Source organism: Trichomonas vaginalis, chromosome IV (assembly GCF_026262505.1).
Source record: "Trichomonas vaginalis G3 chromosome IV, whole genome shotgun sequence".
NCBI lineage: Eukaryota > Parabasalia > Trichomonadida > Trichomonadidae > Trichomonas > Trichomonas vaginalis.
The window spans coordinates 1,953,066-1,965,427 of record NC_067206.1 but is presented as its reverse complement, the minus strand read 5'-3'; the positions used below and the strand labels follow the sequence as shown (position 1 = coordinate 1,965,427).

At 31.2% G+C, this 12,362-nt stretch overlaps 3 protein-coding genes across 3 annotated transcripts, besides 1 other annotated feature; 1 reads left to right on the top strand and 2 right to left on the bottom strand.

Annotated features, from left to right (window-relative positions):
* Positions 1–794: 794 nt before the first annotated feature.
* TVAGG3_0011910 (uncharacterized protein) lies at positions 795–2,086 on the bottom strand (the record flags this gene model as incomplete). The annotated part of the gene is made up of 1 exon (XM_001326381.1): positions 1,177–2,040. The coding sequence occupies one exon, from the start codon at positions 2,038–2,040 to the stop codon at positions 1,177–1,179; it is 864 nt and encodes a 287-aa protein (XP_001326416.1).
* Positions 2,087–4,314: 2,228 nt separating this feature from the next.
* Positions 4,315–4,344: a mobile genetic element.
* A 4,767-nt stretch (positions 4,345–9,111) lies between these two features.
* TVAGG3_0011890 (zinc finger, C2H2 type family protein family) lies at positions 9,112–10,071 on the top strand (the record flags this gene model as incomplete). Its single annotated transcript, XM_001326380.1, has 1 exon — positions 9,112–10,071. The coding sequence occupies one exon, from the start codon at positions 9,112–9,114 to the stop codon at positions 10,069–10,071; it is 960 nt and encodes a 319-aa protein (XP_001326415.1).
* A 97-nt stretch (positions 10,072–10,168) lies between these two features.
* On the bottom strand, positions 10,169–11,921 carry TVAGG3_0011880 (phosphatidylinositol dephosphorylation; the record flags this gene model as incomplete). Its single annotated transcript, XM_001326379.1, has 1 exon — positions 10,201–11,895. The coding sequence occupies one exon, from the start codon at positions 11,893–11,895 to the stop codon at positions 10,201–10,203; it is 1,695 nt and encodes a 564-aa protein (XP_001326414.1).
* Positions 11,922–12,362: the final 441 nt, after the last annotated feature.

Genomic DNA, 12,362 nt, shown 5'->3' with positions numbered 1-12,362 from the left:
TTTCTCACTCTTTGAAAGCATGAAAATCGTTTTTATGAGAAAGATTAGCAGTAGAAATTCGATTTTTGAATCTTTTAAACACATAATTAAGCGGTATCTTCCAGAAAATGGATTTTAATAGTTTAAGGTCGCCCAAATCAATTGATATAATTTTCCAATAGCTCATTTCTTCAATATTTCATAAAAATAAATTTTAATTTTACCGATCATTCTGCAAGAATTCAAGATGTACTACATATGTATAATGTTATAGAAATATCCAAATATTCAATTTATGATTATATATGTTGGTCCAATCGAGCATTCAAGATTTCTTCGTTTTTTAATATAGAATATTATATTTGTCAGATATATTTTCATCATTGACTTTTAAACTTTGCTTGAAATTCATTTTTGCCAAGAGAAAAATGGTAATTTTTATCTCCCTCTACTCTGATTATTTGAACCATAATTACATTGTTTTTTCTATTATTTCATGGATTAGAGTAAATATGAGGAATGATTTGCGCTAGGTATTCGCTTAAATGTAAAAGAATATACATCAATCATTGTTTTCGACATTGAATAAAAACTTTGTCAGATGAATTTAATGATGACTTTTGTTCTTGAATCTGCACATGACTAATCGGTATTTTTTTTATTGAATTTCATTACATAAAGAGAAATTCCTCATAAAATCGAATTCTTAAAGGATTCTTATTTTGAATTTTCTTTCTCTTGTCGATAAATTGAGAAATCACAATTCATTAATTGGATAAACTTAAATAAATTTTTTTCCGCGGCTTTTCTCAAATTGCATAAAATTTTCTGTTGTTTGCGGAAATATAATTAAACATTGTTTAAACCTTATGTTAATCCTTTCCTTTCGAGTTTAAAATATTTGTTTTGATCTTAGCTTTATAAATGAAATTTGAAGTGATATGATCAGGAGGGACATAATGAAGAAAATCATCAAAAGAATGTGATTGCAGTATCTTCGCATGTTAATTCATTATCCTCAAGCTTAATTGAGATCATTGAAATAACTAATTTTTTAATAATTCGAAGTTTTCAATCTGAAATGATTTAACATAAAATATAAGAAATTTTATTTATAACCCAATTAATGAGCATGGTTTAATATACAATAAAAATGACACATAATATAAATGAAATACAGTAAGGCTAAAGTAGTTCTTAATCGAAATTACATGAAAAACTGAGACCAAAGAAATCGTTGGCATCGAAAATATCGTTATTAACGCACGGAGGAGTTTCGCACTGAGGAAAATCATACTGAAAGTCCATCGTGAGAGGTGCAGGTTCAAAAACCTTAGAAATGATTGGTTCTGGGATAACCTTCCTTGGGAATTGGTTCTGCTGTGGTTGAAGAAGTGAATACTTAGCACGAGAAATGTGTTGGAAGAGATCTGTTCTCCTTGACAATTCTCTTGATATCTTTCTCCTTGAAATCCTCTTGTTACCGTCTGTGGTTGCAAGGCAGAGATACCAATGGATTTCTTCTATTGATGATTCTTGGCCAAGTGCGTGGAGGGCATGAACGATTGCCACAACCACATTTTCGAACTGTTGTCTAATTGGTTGCGGTTGATTAGCGAACCACCAGCGATTATCCTTGTCCATGCTATATTCATCCGGATGAGAAAGGAAGAAGTGAGAGAAAACCGATTCATTGGATCCGCTTAACCCCGTTAAGGTGACAAAATCTTCTGTCTGAAGTGGACCGTGTTCGGTTAGTGTTTGTTCAATTGCTGAGGCTAATGCTCCGTTACTAAGGAACAATGGATTTTGTGGACGTAATGCCCAAATACATGACCTTGGGGGGCCAGCTCGGATGAAGAATTCTGAGCTTGAGAGTATCGAACTGATGCGACGACGTGAAATACTTGTGCAGGGAACTGGAACTCCCTTACCGTTATCCAATCTTAAGTCTGGACTGTTAACTTGTTCACAGATCTTGTCTAAGGACAAGAGAGATGTTTGCTCGTGTTGGAATACTGCCAAAATAACCTCTGTAAGGGTGGAATATGTGCCTTCCATCAAAAGTGATATGGCGTAAATTAAAGAAAAATTATTTTTATCTCCACGGAAAAAAAATATATTGATTGATAGAATAAAAATATTATTAAAATGGATTGTTATACTATTCGTATCCTTCAATATTTAACAAACTATTAAAGCAATTGGGTTTCTCTGAAAAAACTATTATAGTATTGTTGGGGCATTTTCTTAGGAGAGGGTAAATTTGAATACGATTCAAAAGTAAAAATTCACAATTTGTTCGATTTGGACATATAATCTATTATTATATATAATGTAATTATGAAAAAAAATAAAATGACCCGCATATATTAATTACCCTCTATTTCCAGGTAGGGTTGTACAAACTGGCACAATTTTGCGGGCCGCCTGCCAGGAGCTGGCACGCGGCCAAAATCAAAAAAGTGGCCAAAAATCGGGCCTCGTGGCGTGGAAAGGATGTCGCCCTTCGGGCTCCACCCTTTCCACGCCACTCGGCCTATGACCACAATTATATAATATGCTCATTATTATTTTTTTCTTCTTTTCTCTTCTTTTTTTTCTTTTTCCCTTTTCCCTTCCTTTTTTTCTAGTTTTGGAAAGGAAAAAGTAAAAAATTTAATAATTAATTTTATTACTATGAAAATATACTTTTTAGCTTATATTGTAAGCTGTGAGAGTTTTAAGTGATGGAAGATATAAATCGAATTTGAAATTCAACAAATCTTGTTATGATTAAGTTGAATATTGTACTCTAATTAAGAGTTTTCAGTTATGAACTCAGGTATTATATAATAAAAGTATAACTCAAGATAATAAAGAGGTTTTTAAAATGTAGATCTGAAAATCAAACTACCATGTTTGATATGATTAAGTTGAATAATGTTATTTTATTAAATGGTTCAAATCTGTGAAATCGGCAATTACAAATTAAAGGCGTAGTTCAAAAAATTAAAGAGATTTTAAAAATTTAATATCAGAATTAAACTAAAAAAAGGATTTAGTTATTTCAGTAATTATCAGAAAAGGTTAAAAAGATAGGGTAAGTAATGAGACTTGAGTGAGATGTGAGAAATCTTATGTAAATAATTAGATATCTGATGAGTAAGGTAGTAATGAGAGTTAAGATCTGGTTAGTAAGGTAGTAATGAGAGTTAAGATCTGGTTAGTAAGGTAGTAATGAGAGTTAAGATCTGGTTAGTAAGGTAGTAATGAGAGTTAAGATCTGGTTAGTAAGGTAGTAATGAGAGTTAAGATCTGATGAGTAAGGTAGTAATGAGAGTTAAGATCTGGTTAGTAAGGTCGGAGAGTTAAGATCTGATGAGTAAGGTAGTAATGAGAGTTAAGATCTGGTTAGTAAGGTAGTAATGAGAGTTAAGATCTGGTTAGTAAGGTAGTAATGAGAGTTAAGATCTGGTTAGTAAGGTAGTAATGAGAGTTAAGATCTGGTTAGTAAGGTAGTAATGAGAGTTAAGATCTGGTTAGTAAGGTAGTAATGAGAGTTAAGATCTGGTTAGTAAGGTAGTAATGAGAGTTAAGATCTGGTTAGTAAGGTAGTAATGAGAGTTAAGATCTGGTTAGTAAGGTAGTAATGAGAGTTAAGATCTGGTTAGTAAGGTAGTAATGAGAGATCTGCGGGCAGTAATGATACATCTATGAGTACATAACTAAAACCTGAGTTCTATGAGCGAAATCTGAGAGCTAAAAGCCGAGAGATCTAAGGTAAGTAATGAGAGAAGAGAATTTGAAATTTTACAAAATACGTTTACTCATACAAAATAATTCGCATTCTTTTATAACGAATCTCAATGCCAATTAATACATAAAACAGATTTTAGCAATCAATTGCAAGATTTAGAAAGATTTTATTTATAATCTCAGCCAAATTAACAAATATTTTATTGATTTCGTAAAAAATAGCAATAAAACATAAAATATGACATTCTATTTTTCCAAAAAAATTTCAAAAATTTTTTTAACATGAAATTTATATTTTTTAATTTTTTTTTTTAAATTTTGAATTTTTTTTTTGGAATTTTCAACCATGTCAAAAGTCGGGATCTACAAATGTATTCTCTTTGACATAGGATAAAAACATCCTTTCTTATAATTTCATTGTAAAATAAAATTTTCTTAAATTTATTGAATCCAAACTCAACTTTGCAACATTTTATTATCATAAAAACTAAGAAACATCAGGTAAACTTCAATTTGGAGAGCTTAAAATCATATCTAAATTGAAAAATAAGGGAAAAAAAATTGTAAAAAAAAATCTCATTAGATGGGGCAAAAAGTGAGTAGGTGACAAAAGTGCATACTCTTAAACAACCGTCGGATTTCCGTTTAAAACTAATATCCTTGCAATCAAAAAAGAAAAATATTAATGGGAAAATTGAAAGAATAGAGTGTCCCATTCACTCGTGTTGGTCGCAATGTGTCATTCTGGGAGACATTGCCACTGCATGTCTCCCACAATGGCACAATGTTCCGCATTCATAACTTGAATGCGGAACTTTGACCGACAAGAGTGTGTTATGCACTCTTGTCGGTCTGCACATATCATTCCTGGAGACATTGCCTCTGGATGGCACAATTTTTTGCAATCACTTTGTGATTGCAAAACATTGACCGACAGGAGTGCATTATGCACTCCTGTCGGTCACAAAGTGTCATTCTGGGAGACATTGCCACTGTATGTCTCCCACAATGGCACAATATTCCTTTGAGAAAGGCCTGGAAGGGGGTCCTTTCTCAAGGTCAGAGCCCCCTTCTAGTCTTTCTGGTCCTGGAAGGAGCGCTTCTGACTGGTCTGTGCGCTCCTTCCAGGAAGATCAGTAGATTGCTCGAAGTTGGCGGCAAGTGCATTCCGACACCACAGATGCACCTGCCGCGACATATAATTGCGAGTGTCTGCTGCTTTAGTCAAAAGAAGCAGCAGACACTCGCAATGCGAACCGAATTGTCACAGAAAGACCTGGAAGGGGGTCCTTTCTCAAGGTCAGAGCCCCCTTCTAGTCTTTCTGGTCCTGGAAGGAGCGCTTCTGACTGGTCTGTGCGCTCCTTCCAGGAAGATCAGTAGATTGCGCCAATAAGCTCCTATCAACAAATTTTGACTAAAAATATAAAGTATTCTTTTGTGATTTATCAAATAGCTCAATTTTAAAATAGATTTGATTCTAATAATAAATTGAATGAGTTTCGCTTACGTTTAGAATTTAATGATTTTTTCGTTCACAGAAGAGTCATTGATATCCAATATCACAAAACTGTAATGCATGAAAAATAGCGTGACTTCATTTTTGACAGTTTACAAATGTAAAGTGTTGCATCCTTAAAAACTTGGAAATATATACATTCATGAATTATCTTGTATATTAATTGAAAATCCATAAAACCCTAACAATATTTTTTCTTAAAAAAACTATAAAAATATAAATAAAATTAATCGTTAAATAAAAATATTTGATATTAGAATTTTATTGGAAAAATAAAAAACTTAATATTTTAAAGAAATACTTAAATACTTGAATGTTTTAACTTTTACATTATCATATAGACTCTCAAATTATTAGCCATTTTGGCTGAGAACTATGGTCTGCGAGGTACATAGATAGAATCAGTACCTCGCAGACTATAGTTCTCTATATGGCGCCGAAAATTTTTGGTGAAATGTCGTCGCATTTCACCAAAAATTTTTCGGCGCCATAGGAAGAATTGGAGGGTGTGAGATAATATTACATGCTATAGTACTCACACCCTCCAACTCCCAATCAAAATCGCATAAAATTTGCTACTTATCTTCAGATTACCTCCCATTATAAAATATATCATTGCTATCTCATTGTACTATATTTCCACCCTATTGTATTTAAAAATATAAAATTTTTTGATAATATATTTTTATATCTTGAATTTTCAAACAATATATTCACAGATAATATAATGGGAAATCTATCTCAACCTAGCCTTAAAGTACCAAACTCCTGCTTGCATTCTCACTCACAAATATTAAACATCCATCTCCAAAAAACTAAATTCTTCACAATTTTTTTAAAATTGAGAACATAAAAAACGTATGCATTCAATAATTTAAGATACTAACAAATATTAAAAACTTCAAAATATCAGATATTAACGTTTTTCAATTAAAAAAAATATCATTTTGCTTTTCAATTCGAACATAAATCTTAAATATTTTTAATTAATATCTGATTTACAGCATTATTATCCATTTATAAATCTGACAAATAAATGACAAAACCATCAGAAATAGTGTCACTTTTTGTCAAAAGTGAAGTCACGCTATTTTTCATGCACAACACAATATCACAAAACAGCAAAGACACACCATAATAAATGATATTGAAGCTAAATATGACATATTTCAACATATCTAAAAAATTATTAAGATTAGATCTCATGCAATGCCGAGCAGTTTCCTAAAGCATAATTACTTATTTATACAGAATCGTGTATATCATTTTCATATTGCAAATTATATATATTCTCACGAAGCAACATGAACTAGACCGTCCGAATTTAAATTCAAATAAAAATCTAATTCCAAAGATTTTCTTACAATATGTAATCTCGGTGTTGATTACTCGAATACAAAGGAGGAACGTAATTTACAAATAGTTGCATTAACAGTAGTACAACAAAAATTTGATTTTTAGCTTGTCACTTGATATATAAAAATTGCAAAACCTCAATCAAAAATAGGATTTGGACAACTTTTTAAAATTGTGAGAAAAATTCTATCGGCACATTCTATTCAATTTTAAAGTATTTCTTTCATATTCCAATCGATTATTCAATAATTGCCAATCACAAATTTTAGTTCAAATTCAAAAATCCCCTAATTTTAATTTCAGATGAAATCTCGCAAAAATAACATTGTTTTAACCATATAAATATATATTTTATATATTGTATAGTGATTTTGTAATATTTTTATGAGTAAAATCGAGAGTGAGGAAATGTGGACTACAAAAAACGATAGAAATGAATAGTTTACATGGAAATTCTATAGTTACAAGTATTCAATGTTACTTTTGTGCTCGAGATTTTGATTCTAGTATACGATAAACTAGAATCATTTAATTATTTTTAACATATTACATTATTTGGAAACAAATATGAATTTTGTTTAATGTTGTTCTTTGTCAAATTATTTCTTTGAATTTTATATTATTGTAATTCCTATCTATTTTGATGTAGAGTTCAAATCTTATTTCTATTTCTATATTTTGATAGTTAATTCAATTTTTCTGATTTATCAAATAAAAAATATCAACAATTTTATAAACGAATATAATGGAAATTTTTGAGCGTTTTATCAAGGTTGAAAAAATCCTAATAATTCAAAAATTTTATTAATGTATTTATCCATGTGCTAATGGATATAACATTAAACAATATTCATTTATAATCAACTATGTTTTTACGTTCTATTTTAAATTCTATTCAAAAGTTATTTTGAGCCTAATATATCCTGGATAATATCAGTGCTAAAATTTATGTATTTTGAACTATGACATTTGGTTTGCAAAATTTCAATTAATTCGTTCCGAAATGCCGAATATGCCGGAAAGAATTCTATCTGAATTAAATTATTCTAATTTTTCGGTATTACGCGTCAAATTTTTTGAAAGCCACTGTTTTGACATTTTTCATGAGAATGATCACAACGTTCTTTTTCATAAATGATTGACGACCATTCATTAAATTAAATATTCATATACAAATATCTTCCTAAGAAACAGATCCAAAAAAACGTTATTGACTTTTGAAGCCAAGGTTACTTTAATCTTTTTGATTCGCATGGCGATTAAAAGATGTACATTGGTGTTGCATGTTAATCTTTGAATTTTTCAAGTTGTTCAGTCTTCAAGCGAACAAGCAAAAAATCGAACTAACGGAAATATGATTGGATAACAATCTTATTTGACTTGAGATACATCATATGTAAATTACTTATGCAATTTTTGGTTGAAAGAGTACCAATATTAACGTGCAGAATCACCAAAAGTTAAATCATTAAGTCAATAAATCGGACGTGGTAACATGAGTGTACTATAACTCATTTTTGAAAAATGTGAATAAGTTTTTACAACTCACTGATGTCAGCATATGATCAATTCTAATCTTGACTTGAATCAAGGCATTGATATCGTCTTTGCATAAACACTCTAAAGGGTATCACGAAACATAGTTGCTTTAATGACTAATCGTTTTCAATAATGATTTACTCTCGAAAGTAGTGAATATATTCGAATAGTGCATTATCTTACTGAGCATTAATCTTATAACAACCTTCTTATACGAAATACGTCCCTAATGATACAATCGGTGTGTTTTAGAATCATTTTTGAATTTCATTTAAAAGTTAACTGGCTATTTGATACAAAACTCTTCTTACCCTATTAAAGTTAGCATAAAGTTGCCTTAGTTTTCTTGAATAATTCCTTTAATGAAAAATTTGAACCAATCCCGCTCTTTCAATGATTGAAAGTAAAGTTTATTCGTTGAAAAATCAATTTATTTATCATTTCTATTTAATTCCGTTTTACAAAAGCCAACTATTGCATGTTTTTGGTAATTTTGCCAATCAAAATTATAGATCTAAGTCATTTTTCTAACACATCGTAATCTAAAATGAAGAAGATCCATAATAACCTCAATACTTTGTGCGCCATTCGCTTTCAAATTTTAAATTCCTATTTTGTAATATATTCATGTCTGTAATATTGAATTATTTCTTCCTAAGATACTCAAGATATAAATTCTAATTAACATATTTCATTACAACTTTCATTTTCATCTAAAATAGCATTATTTCTCTGCATCAACAACTCAATAATAATTTTATAATGTTTATATTAGCATTATGGTAAGTTCATCATCCATTTTAGTAGTTTCTTGTTAAAATATTCAACTAATACTCTACAATTTTATTGATTTCTTGATTGCATTGCGTTTATATATTATTGATTTAAAAACTCAACTTTTGAACAGTTTCCTATATATTTATGATATTTGGAATCGATTTTAAATTATTCTTGATGTACGTTTTGAAATTTTTTTTATATAATGTATGTAACTCAAACACCGACATGTGGTTGTCCTCCACAATATCAAGGAGTGTCACCAACAATAAGTCAATCAATTCATCAATTTGATTGGAATTATTTAAACTCTTTGAATACAGAATTTATTCGTGAAGCACATGATTACTCTACTTTAGAAAAATATGCATATATGTTTGCTGATTCTGAGTATACTGCAGTTGACCAACAATTCCTTCCATTTCCTCTCTCAAGAAAATTCTTTGAAATCAGCCATGATTCAATCAAATACTTATTTAAACAAATTAGGGAATTGCAAAACAAACTTAAATACAAAGAAAAAGAAATTGAATATATGAAACACAAATTCGAGAAAGCAACAAAAAAAATTGATAATTTATCCTACAACCGTAATCCATTTCCTCCGCCTCCAATTGCTTATTCTACAACACAAGAAGCTGCCATTATTGTTCATACTTGTCCATGTTGCGGTAGAGCTTTTCGAAGCTTGCAATTTTTAGATAAGCATATAATTAAAGAGCACAGACACATTAGTGAAGCATGGCTTAGTATTCGAGAAGGAAAGCCATATGGTACATCGCATGAATTGAAATCTTTAAAGAATGATGTAGAGGATTTACGCGCCTGTTTAACAAGACAAAATATTGTCTCTAGCAAGCTTGGATTAGAAGAATCAGATTTGTACCTTCATCCAAAAAATACCAAAATTTCGAAGAAGAAAAATAAATCTTCTTCATCTTCTTCTTCAACTCTCACTTCTGATGATCACAAATCAAAGGCCAAAAATAAGGTTTCAGAAAGTAATGGTAAATTTAATGTTTCTGTTGAATTGAAGCCAAAAGCTTTAACAGAAATCCTTATTACACCTGATGATTACCAAGCATCGGAAAATTCAACTGGATTTATTGAAGAGGATCATGAATTTACAAGTTTTTCATCGGAATCAAGTTTATCAGAGTCATAACATTTCTTGTTTGTTTGTAAAATAAAATACTCATGTTACATATTCACACTGTTTTCTCTAAAGCAAAGCGTATATTATTATTAAAAAAAAACTGAATCAATTTAATAGCATAAAAAAAATAAATAAAAATTACAAGGTGTGGAAAGTATGAGCTTCATTAGCCTTCTGATGTCTCAAAGCCTGTTCTTTTATGTGAGATTCCGAAGCGACGACAAATCTAATATTCAAACTTACAGTTCCAATATGTTCCAGCTTGTATTCTGCGTTGATCTTAAACTGCTTGAATACATCGACGGGTACAGTGTGCAAAGGAAGTATTGCAATGGCAGTTTTCTCGTTTACAATGAAAACGAAGTGGACAAACTGAGTTTTGAGGTGGTTTGTTGAGATTGCATTTGTCGGGACGAGCAGTGGAACAGTATCGTCTGGCCACTGTACGTACTTTCTGCCTTTTCCTGATGCGCAATTTAAGAAGTCGGAGAAAGGCCAAATAATCTGGCATTTGACAGATTCGATCGGAGCACCAATATCCAGTGTCAAATTGGAGATCTCTGCGTAAGGTCTGACGCCAATTATAGAAGCGAACGGGGCTGCGGCTGGCGGAGTGTTGCATACCTCGATTTCCCACATGGCGGAGACAGGGTGGTGGTCAGAGGTGGTGACTGAGTCGTGGTGGCTGTAGGAGAGGCAAGTTCTCTCTAATCCTTCAAATGATCTGATCAAAACGCGATCGCACCAGGCAGGAATTCTCTTACTTTCGGCATCGTATTTAGTAGTTCCTTTCTTGAATTTGTATGTTGGTGCAAAGTTGATTTTGCCTTCGATGAAACTATTAAATGTCTTTCCAAGCTTCATCTGCTTGTTTAATTGGTCTTCTGGGAACATTGAATCGAAGTTTTGGCTTTGTGTAGCATCAACAACCTCTTGGAATGTTTTGTCGATACGATAATTCAAATCTCCTGCCCAAATAACATGGTGATAGCCAGAAAGTAGGTCGAATGGTGGATTGTCAAGATCAATCATTGTGCAGATGGACTTGAAATCTTCGTTTCTGCGCTGAACGTTGCCTTGGTGAGCATTCAAATGGGAAGAGACGAAAGCAATAGGTGAATCGAAGATATTCAAGCATGCGACGACACCTCCTTTATTGCCCATAAGGCCAAGGATACCTGTAGCTTCTGTGGATGCAACAACGTTGGATACAAAAGCTTCCAAGCGTTTTTTGATAAGTAAAACAAGACGCATTTCCCAAAAATTGCTCTTGACAATGCACGAGTATGAATTTTCCAATGTTGTAGTAATGGTATTAAATAAATCTTCAACGGAACTGGAGCCGTAATCTGCTTCCTGTGCTGCATAGAATATAATATCTGGTTTCTTGGCAGCTGCATCTTTGAGCATTTGTTTAAATTCTTCCTTTGGAGCCTTGTTTCCCATGTTAAACGTGGCAACAAAGACTGTAATTAGGATTTTATCGTTTCGACGCTTTAGTTCCATCATGGAATTTATGTTTGACGCTGCTGATGAGTAATTTGCCATGAAATGATCGAGATTTTTTGAACTATCGAATTTCAGCTTGACTTGTTTAGGTATTTCGCCGATTTTTCTAACTTTTGAAAAGTAAACTATATTTACTGCGTAATTATCTTTCTCATCAAGAGTAATCTCGATGATTTGTCCGGTACTTTCTTTTGCTTGTTGTGCAGGAATGAAAAATTGCAATGACCTGTTTGGATTTATTAATATGAAGAGATCTGTGGTTCCAAGAATCTTCTTGGATGAAATTACATGGAGAGGAGCTTCATTCACGGGCAAATTACTCATTTTGAAAAAAAAACTGACAATTTTTATTTCAGACTTTTTAAATTCTGATTGATTTACTCATAATGAAATTATCATTTTCACTTTTTGTGAATAACTTTTTGACTCAATTCAAATCTAATTTTTTCAAAAAAAATCAATTTGAAGCCGATGGATTGAAGTTTATCACTTGATGGCAAATGTTCGTGGCTATAGTGACTTGATAACATACTAAATATTTGTTTATAATCAAGATACAACAAATGCTTAAGGGGAAATTACAAGAATTAAAAGAATTTGTATGCATAATTATTTATACATTTTAATGACTTTGATCTCAACTCTAAATGTGGATGTTTTTTGCACGAAATCAATATAATTTTTGTATTGTTATTATAATTTGAATTAATTTAATAAACACATTGTATTTTATAAATAATAAAAACTTTTTACTTATTTAATTTCTTGATATTTTATTAATTTACCCTAGA